The 27,194-nt window shown below is 43.0% G+C and overlaps 1 protein-coding gene and 2 non-coding genes across 5 annotated transcripts in view; 2 read left to right on the forward strand and 1 right to left on the reverse strand.

Annotated features, from left to right (window-relative positions):
* The window catches only part of LOC136875673 (calcitonin gene-related peptide type 1 receptor), a 409,243-nt gene that overhangs the window by 209,776 nt on the left and 172,273 nt on the right, over nucleotides 1-27,194 (forward strand). For 2 of the 3 annotated variants that reach the window (XM_067149225.2, XM_067149227.2), the window contains exon 2: nucleotides 3,577-3,850. In XM_067149225.2, coding sequence (XP_067005326.2) covers nucleotides 3,593-3,850 — 258 coding nt within the window. In that variant the 5' untranslated portion in view covers nucleotides 3,577-3,592. Of the gene's footprint in view, nucleotides 1-1,023; nucleotides 1,116-3,576; nucleotides 3,851-27,194 lie in introns of those variants that run through there. The other variant, XM_067149226.2, reaches the window with a different exon arrangement.
* TRNAN-GUU (transfer RNA asparagine (anticodon GUU)) lies at nucleotides 14,295-14,368 on the reverse strand. Its single transcript has one exon. It is a non-coding gene; the product is annotated as a tRNA-Asn (tRNA).
* TRNAN-GUU (transfer RNA asparagine (anticodon GUU)) lies at nucleotides 24,944-25,017 on the forward strand. The gene has a single exon. It is a non-coding gene; the product is annotated as a tRNA-Asn (tRNA).

Below are 27,194 nucleotides of genomic sequence, written 5' to 3' on the forward strand. Positions count from 1 at the left end.
TCAGGTTTAGTGTTGTAAAGATGGCAGTAAGGTGCTCTTTTGATTAAAGATGGCAGCTGTTAAAAGCACGTAGAATTTTTCAAATTACCCGCCACCACATTTCAAAGGTAGTAGTTAAAGATGGCCGCTGACAAAACAGCACGTGGAGTTTTCAAATTGCCCGCCACCACGTACCTAAGGTAGTAGCTAAAGGTGGCAGCACGATGCTCTGTTGATTAAATATGGCCGTTGACAGCTGTCAAAAGCATATGGCTTTGTTTACAATTTTTTAAAATTGCCCTCCACCGCATGGATAAGGATCTTCATAACAGCAGTCGCCATCTTGTGCAGTAGCCTCTAAGCTAGCTTTCTTCATAAGAGCCCACGTATAGCCGCCATCTTGCGCAAGCGTCCCTAGGGAGTCTCATCAGAGCAGCAGCCATCTTGCGCAAGCGCCCTTAAGCCTTCTCATAAGAAGCTATGTATAGCAGCCATCTTGTAGAATTAAATAGCCACCATCTTGCGCAAGCGTCCCTAGGGAGTCTCATAAGAGCAGCAGCCATCTTGCGCAAGCGCCCCTAGGCCATCTCATAACGAGCTGTGTATAGCTGACATCTTGTGCAATTGACGTCGGGAAGGACATCTTGCCGTAAAACTAAGGATAGTCCCTTCAATATGGCGGGTGTAAGTTTATGCTTGCTCTCTTAGGCGTCGGGAAGGGCAACTAGCCGTTAAAGTGAGGTTACGCCCCTCGAGATGGTGACTGTAAGGTTAGGCTTGCACTCTTATGCAAAATCCGCAAATCGGCATTGCTCACCTACTATACTATGGTTGAATGATCTTGCATTGGACCCTGCATTGCTACACTACTAAACCTCGGGTGCTGACTCTGCAAAAAATTGTTGACTCATTTCCCACTGCTCCCCTCAGTAGATAGCGTTAGGTGCGCGCGCACATGTTGATCTAAGCATTCTCTAGGTATAAATACGAGTGTAAGACAATGCATCATTGCTTGCCTCGTAAGAGGCGGCCTTGCCCTGGACCCCAGTGCAATCTTTTTGTAGAGAAGACATCGCTACGGCGGTAGACCTCAAGTGAGAGCCCCCGAAGTCAATAAAGCATAACCATTTACTTAGGTTAGCCTAAGATAATTGTTCTAAACAAGATTGGGTTTACAAAAACACAACTTCTTTATTTACTTCACATGTAAAATTACAATATTTATACTAACAAAACTGAAAATTATCTCGAAGCAAAATGAACTATGAATTTGGAGAAAGAGTCTGTCTTTGTACACTATATACATGTTGGAGTATTCACGTTCACTACTATTTCGGAAAGATAGTCCTTGTGACATGAAAAGTTCTTGATAGTCGAAAACTATCAGAAGCACTGACGTAAATATCTCAGAGAGTCCTTCCTTGTTGAAGTGTCTGAGTTCATTAACGTAAGTTCAATGACTGAAGAGTTCCTACTTAGCAAAACTAAGTTGATAATGGGAGCTCGCATTAGCTACGGAATGATAGTGGCATATAATGGTAAGACTGGGCATGGACAGCGGAATAGACAAGAGGAGCGGTGACCCGAGGTGAGACCTCTTACTGCCAGAAATTCAGTCCACCTGGCCGAAGCACATTTTCAAGAGGAGTAGCCTCCGTGCTCGACGTAGGGTGTATTCTGGAGCTGGACACCGGGGTCAGTGGGCGTCTGGACAGACTAGGAGCTCCTTTTTATAGCACACACGACGTTCCAGGCACGCGCACTGAGAGCTGCGCGTCGAGGCTCGAAGAATAACACACTGGCACGCGTGTAGCTGGCTGGCGGATCGAGAAGGGAGCGACGGACATACAACAATAATAGCCGTAGAATTTCAAATTTCGCGCGCCCACGGTAAGGTAGCATCCATGAGGATTTTGCCCCGTCAAGATAGCAGCACTGAGGTTAGCGATGCAAAATGGCGGATGACAGCTGTCAAAAGGCACGTGGAATGTTTCAAATTTCCCGCCACCACGTGCATAAGGATGAGGTTTAGTGCCATAAAGATGGCAGCACTGATGTTAGCGATGCAATATGGCCGCTGTCAAAAAAGCACGTGGCTTGGTTTAAAGATAGCCGTTGACAGCTGTCAAGAGCACATGGAATTTTTCAAATTAACCGCCACCACGTGCCTAAGGTGGCAACAGTGAGGTTTAGTGTTGTTAAGATGGCAGCAGTGAGGTTAGCGATGCAAGATGGCGTATGACAGCTGTCAAGAAGCACGTGGAATTTTTCAAATTTCCCGCCACTACGTGTATAAGGTGGCAACAGTGAGGTTTAGTCCCGTTAAGATGGCGGCACTGAGGTTGGCGATGCGTTGTTTAAAGATGGCAGCTGTCAGCTTGACAGTTGTCAAAAAGGCACGTGGCATTGTTTCCAAACAAGAGCACGTGGTGATGACGTCACGGGGTCAATGACCTTGGATGACAATGCTGACTCCACGTCTTGGGAACCCCACTGCTCCCCTACTAAGGGCATCCCGCCGTAAAACCGGGTCTGACTCACATTTGCAATACGGTTCACACCCGCGATCCCACTACTGTGGGAAAAGCAGAAGAAGAAGAAGAAGAAGAAGAAGAGTGTAAGGCAAAATACTGCTAGTGTTAATGATGTCATAATAACCAGAAATGATGCGGAAATGTCTACATGGAAGAATGCAGATCAGAAATTGACGTTCTATATTGATGAAAGTGGAATTAGGTCAGGCTTCTGGAACAGTTGGTGGGTTTAAGGAGTGTCAATCACTCGTGTCAGTAGGACAAGGAATCAGGAAGTTGTGAGTTTTATCGGGTCGATTATGCAAGTCGTGTCATGTTTACCGTAATATTAATGGATTAAAAGTGTTCATTTCATCCTGTATCTCACTCTCTTTGTATCTCATTAGCGTTCTTGTATTAATGAATGTACAGAACGTTGAAAGGCATAACAGTCCATAAAGTAGATTCATGTGTATGCATTCTGCTTGTTATAGCTAAATAAAATGGTTCTTGCTTAACAAAGTACTGCAGTAATATAGTAATCATTTCCCATGGTTCTACCGAGCATTGTTTCCGCATTTAGTGACGAAAGCCTGGCAGGAGGTAAAATAAACACAATAGAGGAAGATATGCTCTAGGGAAATGCCTTAGAGAGTGAAAACACCAGCCGAACGAAACGGCTATCTGCACAGACAAAGATATGCTCTAGGGAAATGCCCTAGAGAGTGAAAACACCAGCCGAACGAAACGGCTATCTGTACAGACAAAGATATGTTGGAGGGGAAGGAGACTTAGGTGGAGAGGTGTGCAAGCAACGGCAACCGATATGAACGCGTGCGAGATTCATGCCTGCCCATGTTCTAAACAGAACATTTCATTAGTAATCTCGACCGCCCACGCTTCGGTACATAATGTAGCACTTAAATAACAATAAATATATGTGTTGTTACTGTAAAATGTAGTGTCATTTAAGTGTATTATCTCTGTCTCTTGGCACATAAGATCACCTTTCCTTCCACTCAAGAAATGTATACAAGTTTTCATATGGAATGTGTTACTTACGACACTATCTTCGTGTTTCCAGGTGGCTGACCGGTACAATGAGTGGGTGGATGACAGTGATCCTAACCCTGGCGATGTCAACAATCTGCACAGCAGCAGAAGAGGAACCCTTATGCCGAGTGGCGAACCAGCGACAACCAAATGGCATCTTACTACCCAGAGAAAAGTTCGCGCGTTATGCCTGCGCACTGTGCTACAAGTACAGCTCGAATTCGTTCTTCACCAAAGATTCTCGGTGGATAGTCGTTGACGATGTCGACAACTACCCTATGAAGATCTTCAAGAGAGATAATATGGTAATTTTATACCTAACATTAATTTTTAAATATTTTATGTGGTGAAACTCTTCCAGATTCTACCGCCTCTATTCTAGACCACTTTCATCCAGCACGGAGTGATATTCTCATAAGAACAATGTAATTCACCCTCTTTAAGATGACTACTCCTTACCTGACCATCGAACATGAATTTTGGTCATAAATCAAATATACAGGGTTATTCACCTAACATGTTACACGGAAATAACTTCTAAACCATTAAAGATATCGGCATTCTGTTTTCATATTCAAAAATGGTACCCACGGCCTTGTAAAATAACGTGCTACTTAGTCTTATGGGGTGATTAATAACCGAGATATTGATACTAACTCCATATTTTTAAATGGAACGGCACAAATTCATACAGCTGATTTAAAAGTTCATCTGCGTACAAGTTCAAATACGTGAGTATTTACAAAATCGGACAATTACTTTTTTGAGATATAAGTAAGAACAGCAAGTCCTGTTTTGCATGCCGCATTAGACGGCGTGAAGTCGGGCAAGGACATATTGAGGAGCAAGCAGTTTCCTGGGAGTGAGTTCAGCCACAGAATGGATACCAGGCATGTAAGCACCTCGTACACATGTGATGGGTTTGCAAAGTGTGTATGACAGACGAACACATGACAGGACAGAAAGGGTTGATGTGGTTAAAAGGAATAGAATAAGTACTTTGCCTTGAAAGGAACATAACGAAAGCTATATTTTTTTAATTAAGATAATTTAGAGTCACTTTAACCCTAAGGTCTTATCGTGACTTCTAACTGTAGAATTTACATTAAATTACAGTAGGGTGAAGAATGAAAAAAATATAAAAGTGGTATTTTAAACTGAACACTTAAATTTTTGAATACAGACCAGTGTCTTTGAAAAACTTGATAATTTGTTTGCACGGTGAAGGAGATGAGTGTGTCCCCTTAATATCCTTAGGTATACCGTGGTACTGGCGCCATTTGTCATACAGTGAACAGTCTGTTATGATGTGCTTCACAGTCAGCACACTATTGCATGTTTACAGATGGAAGGCAGTTTCTTCTCAAGGAGGTAGCTGTGACTTATCTTGGAGTGGCCAATCCATATTCTAGTTATTAGGACTTGATCTTGCCTGTGAAGGTTGTGAAGATAGTGTTGTACTGTAGATTCCGTTGTTACTTCATGGAGTTTGCTGTTCGAATTTTGAAGCCATTTTATCTTCCACTGTTGGTATAATTTTGTTTTAGCATAGGCAATAATGTCAGTGTGAGGGGTAGCTATTGTTAGATCGCCTAGCGGGAGGTAAGTAGCGTCTTTAGCTGCTTGATCAGCAGATTCATTGCCTTGAATACCTCTATGAGAGGGTATCCACACAAAGATGACTTGTTTGCCTTCTTTCAGGATGTTGTTAAACAACAGTTGTATTTCTTGTACAAGGATGTGTTTCGATGATGGACTTTCTATTGCGTTTAATGCACTTTTTGAATCAGAAAAAATGATGGTGTTATTACAGGTGCTGATTTTCAAAATATATAGCATAGCCTGCTTTATTGCGTACAGCTCATTAGAGAAGACTGTATAGTAGTCAGGCAATCGGTATAGCATGGTACGTTCAGGATATATAATCCCACATCCATTTCTTTCCTCACATTTTGATCCATCAGTATAGATTGCAGTGTGCCTTGGGTATTTATTAGAAATTTCAAGAAATAATTGATGGTAGTGAGATCTGTCAGTTTCATCTTTGACACTGTAATTTATTTCAAAGTTAATTTTTGGAAGGGTAATAGTCCATGGTGGGACATTAAGAGAGTTGTCTGTGAGGAGTATTGGAGGGATATTTAAATTTAGTTCTTCAAGAAACTTGGCTATTCTGACATTGAAAGGCTGTGGTTGTGATCCTGATTTAATTAGTGTACCTTGATGCTTGTTAGGAAAAGCATACAACTTAATTCTTGATTCAATCATAGTTGCTACCTTGAGCGCGCAAGTCAAACTTAGTTGTCTACGTCTAATTGTGAGTGGTGGTTCATTTGCTTCTATTTGAATGCTGGCTACTGGACTGGTACGGAAGGCTCCTAGAGCAATTCGAAGAGCTGAGGACTGGATGGAATCAAGGATTTTGAGTGAAGACATTCTTGCGGAATTGTATACAATGCTGCCATAGTCTAATTTAGCCCTAATAATGGCTTTGTACATGTTCATTAGCACTTGGTAGTCTGCCCCCCAGTTCTTTGCTGCCAGGATCTTCATTATGTTCAGCCTTCGCAAGCAGTCATCTCTAAGGTTTTTCAGGTGAGGTATCCAACTTAACGTAGTGTCAAATAAAACTCCTAAGATTTTCATAGTTGTTACTGTTTCAATTTTGTGATTGTCCATGTACAGCTCAGGGTCTTGTACAGTATGTTTACATTTGGAGAAGAGTATGCATTTGGTTTTAGTTTTGGAAACTTGAACCCTGTAACTTTAGCCCATTTTTGGATATTATAAATTGATTCTTGAAGTAACTGTTGAGTAGTTAATTTATTTCTTCCTGCACTTAGTATAGTCAAATCATCGGCAAAAAGGCAAGCCTTTACTGGTAGGTGAATGTTGGAGACAATGCCATTTATTGCAACGAGGAATAATGTGACACTGATGACTGATCCTTGGGGAACTCCATTGTCAATGGTTACTTCATGTGAAAGAGTTCCATTTGTCCTGACTTGAATTCAGCGATCTTTAAGGAAATTATAAATGAAGTGAAGCATGTTTCCTGAAATATTATGTTTCATCAGTGTTTCAATTAAATAGTCTTTCCACACCACGTCATATGCCTTCTCAATGTCTAAACTAACAGCTATGAGGTGCTGATTATTTAGGAAAGCTTCTCGGATTTCTGATTCTAAGCATATCAGAGTATCTGTTGTTGAACGTGCTTGACGAAAACCATTTTGTGCATCACTAAAAAAGTGTATATGTTCCAAATACCAGCGTAATCTCTTGTTAACAATTTTCTCCAGTAGCTTACACATTGTATTTGTCAAGGCGATGGGACGATAATTATCTGGGATCAAAATGTCCTTTCCTGGTTTGAGTATAGGCACTACAATAGCACAACGCCATTGATCTGGAAATAGTTTGGAACTCCATATGTAGTTGAAAATAGCAAGTAGATAATTGAGTGCACTATGTGGAAGCTGTTTTAAAAATTCATATGGAATGGTGTCTGGGCCAGGACTAGATCTGCCGCATTTGTTGAGTTCTGTAACCATTTCTTGTAACTGTAAAGTATCATTATAAGCATAGTTCGGTGTAGGTACAGTTTTACTTAAGTCTATTGGATCTCGAGTTGTTTTCATGCGAAGAAATTCAGGTTCATAATTGTTATCGCTAGAGATTTTTGAAAATGATTTAGCCAGTTGATCAGCTATTTGTTGAGGTTCATTTACAATTGACCCAGCGACTGGATCTCTTAGAGAGGTAATACAGAATTTATTGTATTTGCCATTTATTCTTTGGATTTTATTCCACATAACTTTTTGTGAAGTTTGGCAGATTAAGGAGGAGATGAATGTTAACCAGGAGGTTTTCTTACTTTATTTTATTTTATTTCGTGCTATTGCTCGGTGTTTTTGAAAATTGATTTTATTTTCAGGCGTAGGATTTCTTTTGTATAGGTAGTAAGCACTGTTTTTATTTTTGATAGCCTCTTTACAGGAGTCATTCCACCAGGGAACCGTTTTCTTGAAGGGCATAGGAGCTGTTTTTGGGATGCTCTGGTCAGCAGATTTAATTATTACTTCAGTGAAGTCTTGAACAATATCATTGATGTGCTTAGAAGGAAATTTATTTGTTGGAGTTAGATCATTTAAATAGTTATTTACAATCTTTCTAAATGATTGCCAATTTGCCTTATTTAAATTCCATTTACAGTATTGGAGTTTTGATGTGTTGTCTGAAGAACTTTGATCATCATTAATTATGATGGGGAAGTGGTCACTTCCTTGTAGAGTTGAATAAATGGACCAGTTAAATAGTGCAGCTATGTCTGGCGTACATATAGTTAAATCTATGCTACTGTATGTTCCGTGTGCTATATCAAAACGTGTTGGAGCAGTTGAGTTCAATAATACTAGAGTAAATTCATCTAGTATCTTCTCTATTTCTTTCCCCTTTGCATCAGTATTGCGACTACCCCATAAACTGTTGTGGATATTAAAATCACCCATCAAGATGAAGGGTTTGGGGAGTTGGTGTATTAGGTTTCTTAAATCATCAGCGTGAGATGTACTATTCGTAGGAAAATAAACATTGCATACACATATAGCTTGTGGAAGGTATAATAAAACTGCGACTGCTTCTAAATCAGTAGTTAAAGGAACCTCTTGATGGTGTAAATTATTTTTAACATAGGTGGCTACGCCTCCACTTGCATGATTTGGATTAATTCGGTTTTTATAATGTACGTTGAACTGTCTTAAATGGGAAACAAAGTTGTCTCTAAAGTTAGTTTCTTGTAGACAGACAACTGAAGGCTGATGTTTATTTAGTAGAAGTTGTAAATACTCTCGCTGTGATCGAAAACTGTTGAGGTTCCATTGAAGTAATGATATAGTCATAAGAATGACAAACAAGTGTAGAGGGAATTTTATCATTATTATGTGAGGGAAGTAGAGTCATCGCTGGAGTAATCTGGAACTAAACTGTTAATTGCTTCACCTCGGTTTTCACTGCTAGCCTTAAGCAGTTTCTTGACTATTCGAGTACTCCTGTTCTTAATGGATTTTTCAGTGTAGTATGGATATAGTTTTTGAAGGGCTTGGGCTAAACCCTCTAGATCTTGGGTGTAATTGGAAGCTATTGCTGCAATGTCATTAACTCCAATACTATTTTCAAAAAAGGATTGGAGTTGTAAGTAATTGAGGGGAAAGGACTGAGGGTTGGCTTCTTAATTGGCTTAGGCATATCACTAATAGTTGTGCTTTCTTTTTCTGTCTTTGGTTTCTTGTAAGTTTGTTTTGTCTCGTGTTTCCCTGTCTGTTCACTTGTCTTAGGTTAAGTTGTTAGGGGAGGTTCCTTAAAATCAAGGTCTTTTCTGACTGTAGTTTCACTGCTAGATAGTGATATTGGTCTCTTTGATCCAGCAAGATGAACACCTGAGGGGTTTTGAGGGCATTCCAAATGAGAGGTTAGAGTCGTTTCGCCTGAGGGTAAAGGCCCACAGTTTTGATTTTGAGAACACTGAAGAGATGTAGATGTAGCAGTTGTCTGAACAGTAGTTTGTGAGGGAGTACAGGTAATATTTTCTTGACAGTTTGTTTCAATTTTTTTGTGTATCCTCTACTAGTTGGGGAAATTCTGTTAGATTGATCTTGCCACGAGAATGACTGTTTTGATTTAATGAGGAGCCTTCATTTATTATTTCATCATTATCAGGACAGTTTCTAGCTAAGTGCCCCTCAGTTTTACAAAGAAAGCAGGTGGGTGTGTCAGAGGATGAATAAATCCAGTAATTGGTACCCTCATATTCGATTTGGAGTGAGTCTGGAAGTTTGTTAAAGTTTTCATTTTGAATATAAATCTGTCTCCGAAAACTGAGAATGTGAGAAAATCCGGGGATTGTTAAACCTGCTCTAATAGGTGATATCTTTGACATTGGTTTAATGCCGAGTTTGAGAAATTCTTCTTCAATAACAATATTAGGAATCACAGGGCAAAAATTGGATAGAATAACTCGTTTGTTTTTAGTTAGGAGAGGTCTTATTTCCAAGGAGACATTATTTATGAGAATCTTAGGATGTTTTGAAATTAATTCTTCAACACACTTTTGACTTGCATATTCTTCCATTAGATATCCGTGAGACAAATCGGATGTTACTAGGGCTAGTGACTTTTCCAATTGCTAGTATATAATCTCGGATACTAATACCATCGCAAGATTCAATAACAATAGCTTGATCTTTGGTAGGGTAGGATTGCATTGCTGCAGAGTAACTTAACCTTGGGTTGTTAGGAGATTGATTAAGTGTGTTAGGAACAGTAATAGAGGTTGTCATGAGGTTACCTGGTTCACCGGTACGGGTGGGAATTATGCTTTCTTTATTCTGTCCATTCGTGAGGTTACTTGAGACTTGCTGATTTTCATTATTTAGACTCATTGAGTTAGAAAAAACTTGCCGAACTCCATCAACCGAGGCGGCCATTATCGGTTAGCTAACAAGATGAGGTTATAGGTATGAGAGTGATCCTTTAATGAACACTAATCTCCACAACGCAGATTTAAAACCACACTCACTACAAAAGTACTTAGCAGCTTCACTCTGGTGCTTTAGACGGTAAATTTTAGCTTAGAATGACCGATTATTCAATAGTTCCAAGCGACAATATTACACGCGAACATCATGTAAGTCACTGCCATCTTGACTCTGTGAAAGCTATAATTGTCACTAGTTTTAGTGTACAGTTCATACTGCTCTATGAGTTGAGAAATAAACATAACACAAAACACCGGAAGACCTCCTTCTAGAAAAGCAAATGGTCAGAGCTGATCGTGGTGAGATGGCAGCAACACTATTATTTATGTTTTGTTTTACACGCATTAATCTCCGCAGAGCTCCAGCGCGACTGTAGTAGCGTGCATTCGGGAGAGCGTAGGTTCGAGTCCTGCCTAGCCCAACCTGAAAGTGATTTTCATGGTGTCCCGTGTTCAACACCAGGCAAAAACCGGATAGGTACCTTTGTGATAGACCATGGCCGACTTCCTTTCCAAATCCTTCCCATTTACATCCGTCAGAAAAAAACGCTAAACTTAGCGCAACCTATTACATGTCAAAACAAAACAATACAACTTTAATCTCCCTTCCCCGTTGTGTGTTCGCCAGTCATACAATAACGTTGCACATCCAGGGTATGTTACGGTACATCACATTATGTTTACAGTACATGTCTGGTATCCGTTCTGTGGCTGGAATCAAGGCCAGGAAGCAGCTTGCGCCTCAATATCCCCATGCCCGACTCACGCCGTCTAATGCGGCATGCAAAACCGCGCATGCTGTTCTTATTTATATCTCAAAAAGTAATTGTCCGATTTTGAAAATACTACATATTTGAACTTGTACGCAGTTGATCTTTTAGGCCAGCTGTATGAATTTGTGCCGTTCCATTTAAAAATATGAAGTTAGTATCAATATCTCGGTTAATAATCACCCCATGAGACTAAGTAGCACGTTATTTTACAAGGGCCTGGGTACCATTTATGAATAAGAAAACAGAATGCCGATATCTTTAACGGTTTAGAAGTTATTTCTGTGTAACGTGTTAGGTGAATAGCCCTGTATATCCTCTTTCAGACGACCAGAAAACTGTGAAAAAAGCGTTAATGTTCTTTCACTGGAAATGAATTTCTGTGATAAACGATCGCAACGTGATATAGCAAACAAGGTGAAGTGTGAAAAAGATCAAATCCAGAATTTTATTGCAAATCGAAACCGTTACTTAAAGAAATAGGAATAAAATGCGAATAAAGACACTAAGAGAAGACGGTGGCATACGTACATACAAAGAAGCGAACAATGAGGCTTTCTAGTAGTACAATCGAACCCATGCTAAGGGTTACCTATAAGAGGACCAATGCTGCAGTAAATTTACTTCTGATCTAGTATAGTAAATTTCTCTGCAAGTAGCGTATAGTTGGATCTATTTAGCCCCCTGAGACCAAAATTCCACCTCACAAATATCCACCCAAACCTTAGGAGCTCACAACCACTCCACTCCACCACAAAAACATCGAGTCGAAAACCACCCCACATTTCCAGTTGCCACGCGCTATTCTTTATGTGCTGTAAGTGCCTACAACTGAACCACTCCGCTGCAGAATGTACAGATGCCACCCGCTGCAACAATGCGATGGTCACCACCACCACCACACTTCTTGTAATGTATGGGACCATGCGATGTGTACCAATTGCCACGGTAATCACGCCCCGTCGTTTCCTGGCTGCCCATACTTCAACACGACAATTAAAACCCATTACGCCCACACAACGAGATTGTTCCCAACCCTTCAAAAACTCTGCCACCATGGCAGTATCGTACCCGTGAACTTGGGATCATAAGGTGGACACTCTACTCCCACCAACTAAAGTATCGGAATAAGGACACAGGTGGGTGCGTATCTTCCAATCACCCATCCGTAAGTGGCCTTCCATAAATTACCAAATCAATTCTGGTCAATGTTGCGGTAGTGTTCTATCTATCTATCTATCTATCTATTAAATGTTTTCATTCCCCACCCTGAAGGGGTGGGGCGGGCCACCTAGAGGGTAACGCCATCTGTCTGGCCAAGAAATGCGGGCGGGTTGGGGAGATGTGACGGAAGAAGGAGGTGGGTAAAGGATCTGAATATATAGGAGATGGGAGAGGAATTGTGCCTATGCCTAAGTATTGAGTGAGTTTATTAGCATAGATGGTTACAAAGTAGTACAAAAGATATTACAGAGATTTAGAAGTATATAGGAGGATAATATAACGGCTGTGGGACGAAGGTGGGGTTAGTGCTAGAGGTAAGGGCTAAGATGTGAAAGATACAGGAGAAGTTATGCAGGGAAGTGAGTAAGGCGTGAAGGGAGTTGGTTGGGGGTTGTATCGGAGGAGAAAACTCGGGCGGAGGAGGGTAAAAAACGGATTTGTGGACTCGGCGGAAGGGAAGGAGGAGCCGGCTAGTGTCCTGAAGGCTTTGCCACGGCTCCCAAATCGGAGCGGTAATCAGATATGAGTGCGCCCCCCCAAAAAAAGCATTGAACTGAACTGTGTCGGACTCACGATCCCAAAATTTGACGTAGAAAAGGCTACGTTTTGCATCATTGCCGAAACACAAGGATTCTTGATTCTAACAAATGAGTTCCACATTTATTTCCAACACTGGGGCAGAAGATGTGCTCGGCTCGGACTTCAACAGAGCAGAAGTCGGCTTATAATTTCGGTCTCCTTAAAATCAAGACGTTCACAATAAATCTTTCAAGACTGGTGGCTTACCTCTTTATGGAATTCTGAAATCCGCTCTATCCTTTCGAATGTGTTTTCAGTACTTTGAAGCCTCTTATTGTCCATATCTCTCGAACATTGATATAGGAATTAGATATGTTTGAAGACTTTCGTCTGGAGCGTGGCATTGTACGGAAGTGAAACCTGGACGACAACTAGCTCAGAAAGAAAGAGAATAGAAGCTTTTGAAATGTGGTGTTATAGAAGAATACTGAAGGTGAAATGGGTACATGGAATCGCAAATGAAGAGATACCAACTCGAATTGGTAAGAGGAGAACGATTTGGCTAAATTTGACGAGAAGAGGAGATAATACGTTTTTTTAATTAGCAATTGGCTTTACGTCACACCGACACAGGTAGGACTTTTGGCGACGATGGGTAGGGAAGGTATAGGAGTAGAAAGGAAATGATCGTGGTCTTAATTAATATACAACCGCAGCATTTGCTTGGTGTGAAAATGGGAATCCACGGAAAACGATCTTCAGTGTTGCCAGCAATGGGGTTCGAACCCACTATCTCCCGAATGCAAGCTCTCCGCCACGTGCCTCTAACCGCATGGCCAACTCGCTCGGTAAGAAGAGATAGAATGATAGGATACATCTTAAGATCCCCGGGAATTGTTCAATTTGTTTTCGAAGGAAGGTTATGTGGTAGAAACGGTCTGGGTAGACAAAGGTACGAATATGACGAGCAGGTTAGAGCAGGTGTAGTAGTTACGTAGAAAGAAAAAAGTTAGCAGATAATAGGGTGACATCAATAAGGTTTATAGACTGATGACTCAAATAATACAACTTATCTCGATCGTTTTAACGAAAGAAAGACATATTTCCTACTTGTTCACTTGTTCGCACCACAATTTGTTCGAATGTGCAGTGTCTGAATTGGTTTTGCAATAAGTTGTGTGTGTAGAGCCACTAAGCCGAATCAAACATCTCTCATGGCGTTCTATCACGCCGCAGTCCAAAGCTAGACTAATAAAATTGTTAGCCGTGCTGCACGCTGGTGGCATGTTGCCTCACCCGATTACGTCGTATCATGGTCAGGCTCTTGTTGTTTGACACACTGGTCGTTCCTCTTTAAAATGCGACATTGAACTCACTCGACGCATGTGTGATCTAGAAGTTATTTCGATTTGAAAATCTTCATGTTTCTGAAACCCTCACAGGCCACAATACGGTTGAGAGAGTATAGGCGTATTTCATGGCAAAGAGACCTAAAGTCTCCTACCGTATCATATACATCCATTCCCAGCAACGATTCGGGGTGATGACCCGATGTCTCACTACCTAAAATTAACGCCTAAAGTGGTGCAGATATAGCGAGAATAAGCAGTGTAAGGAACAGAATAATTGTATGCGCTCCATATAGCATGATACAAGGCATTTGAAGCAATTATTTGAAGTTCAGGACACACAAAAATATGTCGCCCCCGGGTGGGCTCGAACCACCAACCTTTCGGTTAACAGCCGAACGCGCTAGCCGATTGCGCCACGGAGGCTCAAGGAGTGGTGTCATATGAAAGCTTCTAGCCAGCAATTGTATGTCATCATGTGGCCTTCAGACGGAAGTAAAATTATCACAATGAGAATACCGAGGTCCGCCTCTGTGGTATAGTGGTTATTGTGATTAGCTGCCACCCCGCGCAGGCGCTAGTTCGATTCCCAGCTCTACCAAGAAATTTGAAGAGTGGTACGAGGCCTGGAACTGGGTTCACTCAGCCTCGGGAGGTCAACGGAGTAGAGGTGGGGGGGATGGGTCGTTTCCCACCTCAGCCATCCTCGAGATGGTTTTCCGTGGTTTCCCACTTCTCCTCCAGGCAAATGCCGGGATGCACGACCGCTTCCTTCCATCTTCCTTCTCTATCCCTTCCAAACTTCCCATCCCCCAACAAGGCTTCTGTTTACTATAGCACAGGCCCTCTCAGGGTGCATGCACCAGGCGCATGCACGGTGCAAAAGACGACTTCGCTTGGTTGCCCAGTGTGCAGACCCCCGCTCCTCGATTTAGAACAACAGCGCTGTCTCTCTCTTTCCCCACGCCTGTCTCGCTCGCTCCTCCTGTCACCGTCTTCCTAACTTGCTCCTTAGCGCTCCAGATCCGAGCCATAGTTGAACCGAGCTTAGCCGAGTAGCGAACAGACGAAGCGCTGGTCCGAGCCGAGCCGAGTGGAACCGATGCACAGTGCACGGAGCTCTTGCACCTCGATTTGCACGCATGAGATTTTGGGTGTTTGAGAGGCCCTGGTATAGCAGGTGAGGCCACCTGGGCGAGGTACTGGACATCCTCCCATGTTGTATCTCAAGGCCCAAAATCTCACGCTCCAGGACACTGCCCTTGAGGTGGTAGAGGTGGGATCCCTCACTGAGTACGAGAGAAAAACCAAAGTTTGAGGGTAAATGGCCACTAATAATAATAATAATAATAATAATAATAATAATAATAATAATAATAATACTTGTTACCGTGTTTTTGTGGTAGTTATGCGTGAAAGAAGGTGCGGGTGTGAACGGGTCTCAAGCTACGAAATTAGAGTTCATGTAAAATTAACAAGGTTATATTTTCTTTTCAAAATAAGAAAATAACAAGCATGGCAGGTACAGAGTAGCAAGTCAACAAAATGTAGTTACACAATTTACTGGATTTGGGCTTCGCGCCCCGACTTCACAATGCTTGGGCAATCAGCCCAACCTTACTTCAAAATAAGTTTTAACAGAGGGGCAGAAAACCCCATTCATGCTCAGGAGCACTTGCTCCAAATTACACAGAAAAGCCTCCTCGAGGCATACAACACTCAATTTTCAAGAAAGAGCTACTCGCTCTCAAACTTTAAGCCTCTGAAAGGCCACACCAAACTCCACCTTCAAGTTGTCCTCTCAGGACATAGACACAGGGGTAAAATACCCAACCTACTGAGGTCTATTAAGTGAGAAAAGATTAATTACACGACCTCTAAAATAACAATTTGAGAGGAGGCGAACTTGCGCTCCTAATACTCTTTGTTTAAAACCTACTTGGCACTAGGCCGTTAATACAAGGGCTAATCCCATACTAAAGAGGTGACTTAAGAAAGAAACAATTTACATTACGTTAAAGAAGAATAGGTTGAGAAAAATAAGTTCACCTCAAAACAATATGAGTGGGAGCTCGAGAGGATTAAGCACTCTCTATCCCGATATGTAGTTTAAAGATAGAATAGATACCAAAGGTCTTTACATTTTAAGGAAGGTTACATTATGGAAAAACTTCGGACCCGCCCCGAGAGTTAAACTGCTGAGCTAGCAAGGAAAGAAGTTATTAATCGGCCATTGCTGACCGCTGCCGAAGAAAGAGGCGCTACCCGCCCTCTGCTATGTACTTTACACACTGAGAGATGGTACAGAAGTGGCGCAGAGACCCAAAAATCAGCAGTTTATATACTCTCGCGGAAAGTTCGAGGCGTTTTAGGGAAGAAAACACCCGCCCACAATCACTTTATTGGGTAGGGTACAGCAACATATTCAAGTTGGGAGAAGATACATCAGATTGGTCAGAAATTGATTAAAGAAATTCGGGATTGGCTAAATACAAAACAAGGGGAAAGAGAGGGGTATACAGCCAACTTAAACAATAACAGAAAGAAATTTAACAAGAAACAAACTTTTGAAATAAAAATTTCTCCAAAAAATAGTTCTTTCACATCGCGCTAGGGTGCACCATTGTAGTTTTTCAGTAGTGTCCTCTAGAAGAGAAAGTTCACACTTCTTACTACAAGCAAAACAAAAATACGTCGAAAATGACACAGTTCAAAAACTCCAAAATTTCCAGGTAGTGACATCTTCTGAGAAAGTAGAAAATTAATACCGTCGATAAAGTTCAGACTTCCTCCAGCAGAGGATTTTCAACTGGCGCACATTTTAAATTAGCGGCGTGGAGGTGTACCGCCCGGTACAGACCTCCCCCCCCCCCCCAAAAGTTCCTCCAGGGGTGACACATGCAATTTGTTTGGAAACAAGGTCCAAGTTTTGATGTTGATATGGAGATTAATTGCAGAAGTATTTATAGGATTTTCTTAATGTGGTATGATTCAGTTTCAAAATTTTTGTTGTGACTGGCGAAGTAAAGTCTTTATGTTTGTAGAAGTTGAATTCAGAAGGAAAACTTTAGTTTTAAAGTTGAGGAAATATTTTCTAAGTCCACCAGATATTGTTGTTGAATTCTCAGGTACAGTAATTGCTGATCGTAACTGTCCATGTAGTTGATGTTGATTAAGTTGGATGGCCAGACCGGCCGTTGCGGCTTGCGTCCAAAGGCGGCCGCTCGGACCCCACAAGTACCCTGAGATACCGCTCGGCCGCACTATGAGGGGAGCAGTGGTGTTGAAGCACGCCGCGCCCGCGGTGAACATATACAGGCTGCGGGCAAGTAGTAGGTCGTGCGCCGCACATCAGCCTTGGCCGGGAGGAGAGCTCCGGCTCGCCGTGCACATGTCGTCCTCGCTGGGGTCAAGGGGGCCCTTCCTCTATCCCAGTCGCGGCACGGCGCCGCGCGGCTGCGGGGGCACTGAAACATTAAAACTAGGCGGCAGAATTTGTTGGACCATCATCCTTTTTGAGGGCACAGGCTTGTGGAGAGGTTGAGGGGCCAGCGGCGTGCAGATATCCATGGCATTAATTAAGCCACTGTGTAGAGTGGAGCAGGAGACGGGAGCGTGGTAATGGCCGTGGCAAGGACAGGATGGCAGTTTAACGGTTCGGGGCAGGTTTCACAAGAATGCTTACATATAAAACAAAATACTATAGAAGGGGCAGAAAGCGTTAAAAGTGAAACTCAAAAAATATATATATAACCTTCATATTCCTTTCAAGATAATATGAGGCAAGTTAGCACAGAAATTATACAGGTTTCACCTGCGACAAGTGAACCCTAAATATCCTCTCGGTGGCTGGATTGCTTAATAACAACGTAACCGGCGTAAGGAAATCGAGAATGACACACGGCCCATGGAATCTGGGGGCAAGCTTGCCCGCGGGAACAAAATTCTTGACCATTACTTGGTCACCTACCTTCAAAGGGGGGGTCTCCGTCCACGATCATACCTTTCCCTAACCTTTTCATGAGACACTGTAAGATTGGCTTTAGCCTTCTTCCAAAGATCTTTAATGTTGTCCGGATCTATTGTCTCAGGTAGAATGTCACTCAGGGACCAGAGGTTAGAGAGCGGCGTGTTGGGAACAAACTTGAACATCAAAGAGGCTGGAGTAAATTTATGTGATTCATGAAATGCCGAATTCAAAGCAAAAGCTAACCAATGCAGGGACGTATCCCACCTGGAATGATCTTCATGTTGATAGGCAATAAGCGCGGACCTGAGATTACGGTTAACCCGTTCAGCCAGAGATGGTTGAGGGTAATAAGCAGAAGTAGTTACATGAGAGATGGACAAGTCAAAACAGAATTTACGAAAAAGATTTGATGTGAACGCCTTAGCATTATCAGACACAATATATTGGCACGGACCAAAAGAGGAAAAAATAGAATTTAAGCAAGTAATGGTGGACTGAGCGGTAGCCAGCTTAGTCGGAAATAACCAGGAAAATCTTGTGAAACCATCTACGCATACAAAGATGAACTTGTTGGCATTTCCCTTTGACTGGGGGAAGGGTCCTACATAATCAATATACAGGCGTTCCATGGGGCGCGACGCTTGATGCGAAGACAGAAGGCCTACCTTGGTGGACATGGTTGGTTTACTGAGCAAACAAGATTAACAAGCTTTTACTAGTTCACGGATTTCACCGTCCATACCCTTCCAGATGAACCTTTCACGAATCTTTTCACGAGTTTTAAAGATACCAAGATGCCCTCCTAATGGGGTCTTATGATAATACTTGAAGATCATTGGTACAAGAACAGCTGGAACGACAAATTTCATCTTATCATGCCTCCATGGGCAACATAAAACACCATTCCTCAGAACATAAGGGACAACATGTTCCCCAGAAGAAAGGGTTTCCATTATCGGAGCCAGCCTCGGATCTTCACGTTGGTATTTCTCGATATCCCTAAAGAGCATGGGAGCATCTGTTAAGATGGCATTAACATCAGATAGCATGGACTCGGGAGGAGATGAACTATCGACCGGTTCATGGTTCTCAACGTCGTTGGAAAACATACGGCTGAGTCCATCAGCAACAACATTTTCGGTACCTCTGATATGCCGGACATCGAATTGGAAGGCAGAAATACGGATGGCCCAACGGGCTATACGACCAGTACGACGCGGCCTACCTAAGACCCAGCTTAAGGCTTGATTATCTGTCTCCAGGTCGAATTTGACATGTTCCAGATAGAGACGGAACTTCTCTAAGGCAAATAAGACTGCCAACCCTTCGAGCTCATAGATAGAATACTTGGCTTCTTGAGCCGATAGAGTCCTAGATGCATAGGCGATGGGTCGCCTCCCTAGTTCAGTCTCTTGAAGAAGGACTGCAGCTACTGCTGACGACGACGCGTCGGTTTGGACGATGAATTTCTTCGAGAAATCAGGCATAGCAAGTACAGGGGCATTACAGAGAGCTAATTTAAGATCTTCAAAAGCGGCTTGTTGAGAAGGTCCCCACTCGAATTTGATGCCTTTCCTACGAAGAAGGTTTAAGGGCGCCGCTCTATTAGCGAAGTTAGGAATAAACTTCCTGAAGAAATTGACCATACCAATGAATCTGGCGATACCCTTAACGTCCTTGGGAGGTTTAAAATCACGGATGGCCTGTGTTCTGGAATGATCGACGGCAACACCATCAGGTGACGCAATGTGCCCTAGGAATGACATAGAGGGCTTAGCAAAGGCCACCTTGGACAACTTGACAGTTAACCCAGCCTTACGAAGGCGATTGAGAACTTCTCGCAGATGATCTAGATGTTCTTCAAAGGTCTCCGAAAATACGACGACATCATCCAAGTAGTGATACAAGTACTCAAATTTGATGTCGGAGAAGACCCTATCTAGCAGCCTAGTGAGTACAGCTGCTCCCGTGGGGAGCCCGAAAGGCACGCGGTTGTATTCGTATAAGTTCCAGTCCGTGGCAAACGCTGTAAGATGTTTAGACTCTTCGGCAAGGGGAATTTGATTATAGGCTTGATTCAAGTCGAAGATAGTAAAGAACTTGGCCTTACGAAACCATGAAAAACAAGAATGAAGGTCAGGAAGGGGCACGGATTGCAACACCACCTTCCGATTGAGAGCCCTATAATCAATGACAGGCCTGAAGCCTCCTTGGGGTTTCGGGACTAGAAAAATAGGCGAAGAATACGCCGACTTAGAGGGCCTAATAATACCGTCCTTCAACATTTGATCGATGATTTCTTTCAATGCCTTCATTTTAGGTGGAGATAGCCTATATGGTGGAAAACGGACAGGAATCGAATCCGTGACCTCAATTTTGTATTCAATAAGGTCAGTAACACCAAGAGTATCAGAGAACACCTCTGGAAATGACTGACATAATTTACGAATACTATCAGCCTGCTCCTCAGGTAGATGTCTAAGGTCTAACAACATCTCATCCTGGGTAGGCGAAATAGATGAACATGATACAGAATTACACTTTAACAAGGGAATTTTACAATTGGACGCAAATTTGAATGTGCACGACCTACTCTCGAGATCGAGCACAAGACCAGTGTAAGAAATGAAGTCGGCTCCCAATATAATGGGGCAAGACAAGTGCTTAGCCACAAACAATTTGATTTTCCATGTAAATTTAAAAATACGAATTTTGACATTTACAGAACCTAGGATTTCCAATGGAGATGAATTAGCCGAAACATATTGAACAGGAGAAGAGACATAGTCAGGTAGTTTACAAACAGATTGCAATTTTGAATACCATTGGTCCGAAATAATTGAACAAACACTGCCTGAATCCAATAGAGCAGTTATAGGCTCGTTATTTAACTCAATCTTAAGGAAAGGAACAGGTGCGGGGGTATCCGCCGCAATCCGAAGACATTCTTTGGGGCATTCAAAAGATAGGTTTGCAGATTGAACATTCCCTGAATTTACGACCTGTTTACCAGGGGCTGAGCCTCGGGAAGAGGGATTAGTCGACTCAGCCGAAGCCACTAGTCATTTTTTATTATTGGCATTGGTGGAGTTTGCTCCAGAAGTTGAGCAGGAGGGGGTGCTATTTGAATTTGGGCAATTTTTGGCGATATGTGAGAAAGCCCCACATTTAAAACAGCCTTGTGATGAACCGGCCCCATTCCTTATCCCACTCGGCTTGATCAGTGGACACTTATTGCGCAGATGGTCGGGCGACCCGCAAGCATAACATTTACGGGGTGTGACTGGTCGGCGAGGTGGAGGCCGAAGATTACTAAAAGAGGGAGGGGGTTCTTTCGCGACACGCAAGGAGTCGGCGTATCTAACTCCTTCCGCTGAGACGGCCAATGCTTCAAGTTCAGAGAAGGTTTGCGGGCACGCCGCGAAACACAAATATGACCTATAGGATGGTGAAATTCCTTCCACAATAGCTTGTACAATCTGATCCTCAGGGAAGTGAAGAGCAAACACCCTAGTATAGAACTTAATATCTTGGATGAAATCTGCCAAGTTTTCATCCAAGCGCTGTACCCGATAATAGTACTTCTGAATAAGGGAGGACCTTGCCCTGGCCGGGATGAAGTTAGCTAGCAAGTGGGCGTGGAAGTCTTCAATCGATGATTGCTCGGCAATGGCTCTAACTATTTTGTCTGAGAGAATACCTATTACATAGGGATAGATAATTTGCAAAATATGACATGGAGAAAGAGAAAACACAAGAGCATGATCCTGAAATTCAACTAAAAATCTTAAAAATGAAATTACGTCACTGGTGGTATTAACGGAAAACTTAGAGATACCTCTGAGCAACATTGCCAATGGATGAGGCAAGCTGCTAAACCCGGGTGACATAGTAGGTAAAGGTTTCAATGGCAAGGAAGTTAATTCAGAACGTATATTACTCAACGATGCACGGCGTTCAGACTCGTTGTCCAATGGAGCAGAGATAGTTTGAGCGGCAACGGTTATCCTATTGGCTTCTCCCTTAGGAGGCTCTTCCTCGCTACCTACATTCATCGTGGTGGGTTGATCAATTTTGGGAGGAACTTCCCCAGTTAACAATTGAGTGACCTTGCTAGATAATTCAGAAATACTTTCAAGCAACGTACTAGCTTCCTTCCTCTGAACGTCATTCAACTTCAGAGACAACAGATCGTTAACTCTATTTGAAAAATGATATAGCCTGGCTTGCACACGCTTAATTTGATTAGGAGAAGGATCATTTTCGTCAAAAAACTAACTACCGATGCTAGCCCAGTAGCATTCTCGGTGATCGTGGAAAGAGAGTCGTCAATTTCTTTCTCTCCCAAATTGGGGATGGAAATGGGCAAATCAAGGGACTCTCTAAGCTTGTTGGTGTCTATCGCAACCGTGCCTCCAGATTGCACATTTCTGATAGTTAACTCATAGATCAACTCCTCTTTGCGCAAATAGTTAAGATGGAGAACATCGCGAGGGCCGGGCATGATGACAGAACAAGTTTGAAAAACTCAAAAAATTCCAGCAACTGAGAAAATGGTTAGAGTTCGGAACAAAACAATGTTTAGCCGTCAAAAGGGGCTAAATTGAGACCCATTCAACCACGCTCTGCTACCACTTGTTACCGTGTTTTTGTGGTAGTTATGCGTGAAAGAAGGTGCGGGTGTGAACGGGTCTCAAGCTACGAAATTAGAGTTCATGTAAAATTAACAAGGTTATATTTTCTTTTCAAAATAAGAAAATAACAAGCATGGCAGGTACAGAGTAGCAAGTCAACAAAATGTAGTTACACAATTTACTGGATTTGGGCTTCGCGCCCCGACTTCACAATGCTTGGGCAATCAGCCCAACCTTACTTCAAAATAAGTTTTAACAGAGGGGCAGAAAACCCCATTCATGCTCAGGAGCACTTGCTCCAAATTACACAGAAAAGCCTCCTCGAGGCATACAACACTCAATTTTCAAGAAAGAGCTACTCGCTCTCAAACTTTAAGCCTCTGAAAGGCCACACCAAACTCCACCTTCAAGTTGTCCTCTCAGGACATAGACACAGGGGTAAAATACCCAACCTACTGAGGTCTATTAAGTGAGAAAAGATTAATTACACGACCTCTAAAATAACAATTTGAGAGGAGGCGAACTTGCGCTCCTAATACTCTTTGTTTAAAACCTACTTGGCACTAGGCCGTTAATACAAGGGCTAATCCCATACTAAAGAGGTGACTTAAGAAAGAAACAATTTACATTACGTTAAAGAAGAATAGGTTGAGAAAAATAAGTTCACCTCAAAACAATATGAGTGGGAGCTCGAGAGGGTTAAGCACTCTCTATCCCGATATGTAGTTTAAAGATAGAATAGATACCAAAGGTCTTTACATTTTAAGGAAGGTTACATTATGGAAAAACTTCGGACCCGCCCCGAGAGTTAAACTGCTGAGCTAGCAAGGAAAGAAGTTATTAATCGGCCATTGTTGACCGCTGCCGAAGAAAGAGGCGCTACCCGCCCCCTGCTATGTACTTTACACACTGAGAGATGGTACAGAAGTGGCGCAGAGACCCAAAAATCAGCAGTTTATATACTCTCGCGGAAAGTTCGAGGCGTTTTAGGGAAGAAAACACCCGCCCACAATCACTTTATTGGGTAGGGTACAGCAACATATTCAAGTTGGGGGAAGATACATCAGATTGGTCAGAAATTGATTAAAGAAATTCGGGATTGGCTAAATACAAAACAAGGGGAAAGAGAGGGGTATACAGCCAACTTAAACAATAACAGAAAGAAATTTAACAAGAAACAAACTTTTGAAATAAAAATTTCTCCAAAAAATAGTTCTTTCACATCGCACTAGGGTGCACCATTGTAGTTTTTCAGTAGTGTCCTCTAGAAGAGAAAGTTCACACTTCTTCATCATCATCATCATCTGTTTACCCTCCAGGGTCGGCTTTTCCCTCGGACACAGCGAGGGATCCCACCTCTACCGCCTCAAGGGCAGTGTCCTGGAGCTTCAGACTCTTGGTCGGGGGATACAACTGGGGAGAATGACCAGTACCTCGCCCAGGCGGCCTCACCTGCTATGCTGAACAGGGGCCTTGTGGAGGGATGGGAAGATTGGGAGGGATAGGCAAGGAAGAGGGAAGGAAGCGGCCGTGGCCTTATGGTAGGTACCATCCCGGCATTCGCCTGGAGGAGAAGTGGGAAACCACGGAAAACCACTTCCAGGATGGCTGAGGTGGGAATCGAACCCACCTCTACTCAGATGACTTCCCGAGGCTGAGTGGACCCCGTTCCAGCCCTCATACCACTTTTCAAATTTCGTGGCAGAGCCGGGAATCGAACCCGGACCTCCGGGGGTGGCAGCTAATCACACTAACCACTACACCACAGAGGCGGCTCACACTTCTTACTACAAGCAAAACAAAAATACGTCGAAAATGACACAGTTCAAAAACTCCAAAATTTCCAGGTAGTGACATCTTCTGAGAAAGTAGAAATTTTTTTTTGTTTTTTTTTTTTTTTTTTCTATTTGCTTTAGGTCGCACCGACACAGATAGGTCTTATGGCGACGATGGGATAGGAAAGGCCTAGGAGTTGGAAGGAAGCGGCCGTGGCCTTAATTAAGGTACAGCCCCAGCATTTGCCTGGTGTGAAAATGGGAAACCACGGAAAACCATCTTCAGGGCTGCCGATAGTGGGATTCGAACCTACTATCTCCCGGATGCAAGCTCACAGCCGCGCGCCTCTACGCGCACGGCCAACTCGCCCGGTGAGTAGAAAATTAATACCGTAGATAAAGTTCAGACTTCCTCCAGCAGAGGATTTTCAACTGGCGCACATTTTAAATTAGCGGCGTGGAGGTGTACCGCCCGGTACAATAATAATAATAATAATAATAATAATAATAATAATAATAAAGAATCGCCATAGTCTCATTATGATAATTTTCCTTACGTCTGAAGATCACAGGATAACATACAACCGATGGCTACAACCTTCCATATCACAGCACGTCGTGAGCCTCCGTGGCGCAATCGGCTAGCGCGTTCGGCTGTTAACCGAAAGGTTGGTGGTTCGAGCCCACCCGGGGGCGATGATTTTTTGTAAGTACCCTGCACATTATGACAATAACGAAAATAATTGCTTCAAATACTGTATAAATGTATCATGATATATCGAGGTTGTGCTATTCTACTATTCTCGCTTCTTCTGCACCACTCTAGGTGTTAATTTTAGGTAGTGAGCCATCCGGTCATCACCTCGAATAATTTCTGTGAATGGATGTATGTGATGCACTATGAAACTGTAGGTTTCATTGAAATGGAATAAGCCACTTTGTCAGACCATAAAAATTTGACTTGCTCCATGGCTCTACGGTCCTTTAAAGGACTTTGGCCTCCTTGACCACAGCTCTCCGGTCGTCCCGGTCCTCAGCACGCCCACGGCACCCCTGACTCCAACGTTCCTCAGATCAGTCGCCACATCTCCCATCCATTTCATCCGGGGCCGACCTCTCCTTCTCCTGCCCCCAGGGTGCCCCGTCAGTGCCCTCCTTGGAAGTCTTCTCTACTCCATCCGTTGCACATGCCCCACCCATCTAATTCGTCTCATTTTGACTGAGGTCACCAAGTCCGGCTCCTTTTACAATAATCTTATTTCTTCGTTTGTTCTGATTCTCCATAAACCTCCCTCCTTCACCGGTCAAACCTCTTCCTCAGTACTCTCCTTTCCCACACATTTAATCTCCTCTCTGTGGCCTCAGTCAATACCCATGCCTCACTCCCATACATAAGTACTGGTTTAATTATTGTTTTGTTAGAGTCAGGTTTAATTTCCTGCTAAAGATTTTACTTCTCAGAAGGGGGGGGGGCGGGGGGGCTACAGTACTCTGCAGGATCTGTTGGGAGCCGATTTACAACATCTGTCACACCTTTATTTTCTGATGTTATTACTACTATCTACCTCTTCAAATGTGGAATAATCCACTTGGAGTTTTTCAGTGTTCATTCCATTTCTCTATGTTACCATATATTTAGTTAGTTTTAGCCTCACTTATCTCCAAGCCCAAAAACACAGCCGCAACTTTCGGCTCCCTCAAGGTAGTTGTAAGTGCCTCGTTACTTCTGGCAGTTATCACCACATCATCTGCATAAGCGAAAACTTGGATCAGTCTATTGTAAATATTACCACCCGGATTACTAGTTATTGATCTTACAGCTTTCTCCAGCACTAGGTTCAATAATACTGATGATAAGGGATCTCCTTGCTTTAGGCCTTCTGCAGGTCTGAAAACTCTTCGCGGACTTCCCTGCACTTTTACCTGCCGCCTGTTGTTCTCCAGGGTCATCTTAGTCTGTTTTATTAACTTCTGTGGGGATTTAAAATCCTTCATTGTTTCCCATAATGTCAAGCTCTTTACTTTGTCATAGGCTTGTTTAAAATCTATAAAAAGATGTCCTAATCGAACGTTGTATTCATTAGTCTTTTCCAGAGCCATTCTCATCATCATCATCATCTGTTTACCCTCCAGGTTCGGTTTTTCCCTCGGACTTAGCGAGGGATCCCACCTCTACCGCCTCAAGGGCAGTGTCCTGGAGCTTCAGACTCTTGGTCGGGGGGATACAACTGGGGAGTATGACCAGTACCTCGCCCAGGCGGCCTCACCTGGGATTAGTAGGGAATGTGGAGATGAGTGTGAGGGGGAAGACAGGAATGATGGGAAGATTGGAAGGGATAGGCAAGGAGGAGGGAAGGAAGCGGCCGTGGCCTTAAGTTAGGTACCATCCCAGCATTCGCCTGTATGAGAAGTGGGAAACCACGGAAAACCACTTCCAGGATGGCTGAGGTGGGAATCGAACCCACCTCTACTCATTTGACCTCCCGAGGCTGAGTGGACCCCGTTCCAGCCCTCGTGCCACTTTTCAAATTTCGTGGCAGAGCCGGGAATCGAACCCGGGCCTCCGGGGGTGGCAGCTAATCACGCTAACCACTACACCACAGAGGTGGACAGAGCCATTGTCATGGTGCCAAATATGGTCCGTCGTCGATCTTACAGGCCTGAAACCAAATGGCACTCCCCTATAAGTCTTTCTGTTCTACTACTAACTCTCTTTGTTATGGCTGTAGAGAGGATTTTGTACACTATACTCAGTAAGGATGAAAAAAAAAACCTACAAACTATTTTCCAGTCTGAGACCGGGTCAGAAATGTAATGAAAGAAACATATATAGGCTAGTATTACAATGGGGTCGCCACTTCCAATGACTGATA

The sequence above is a fragment of the Anabrus simplex genome, chromosome 6, assembly GCF_040414725.1.
Source record: "Anabrus simplex isolate iqAnaSimp1 chromosome 6, ASM4041472v1, whole genome shotgun sequence".
NCBI lineage: Eukaryota > Metazoa > Arthropoda > Insecta > Orthoptera > Tettigoniidae > Anabrus > Anabrus simplex.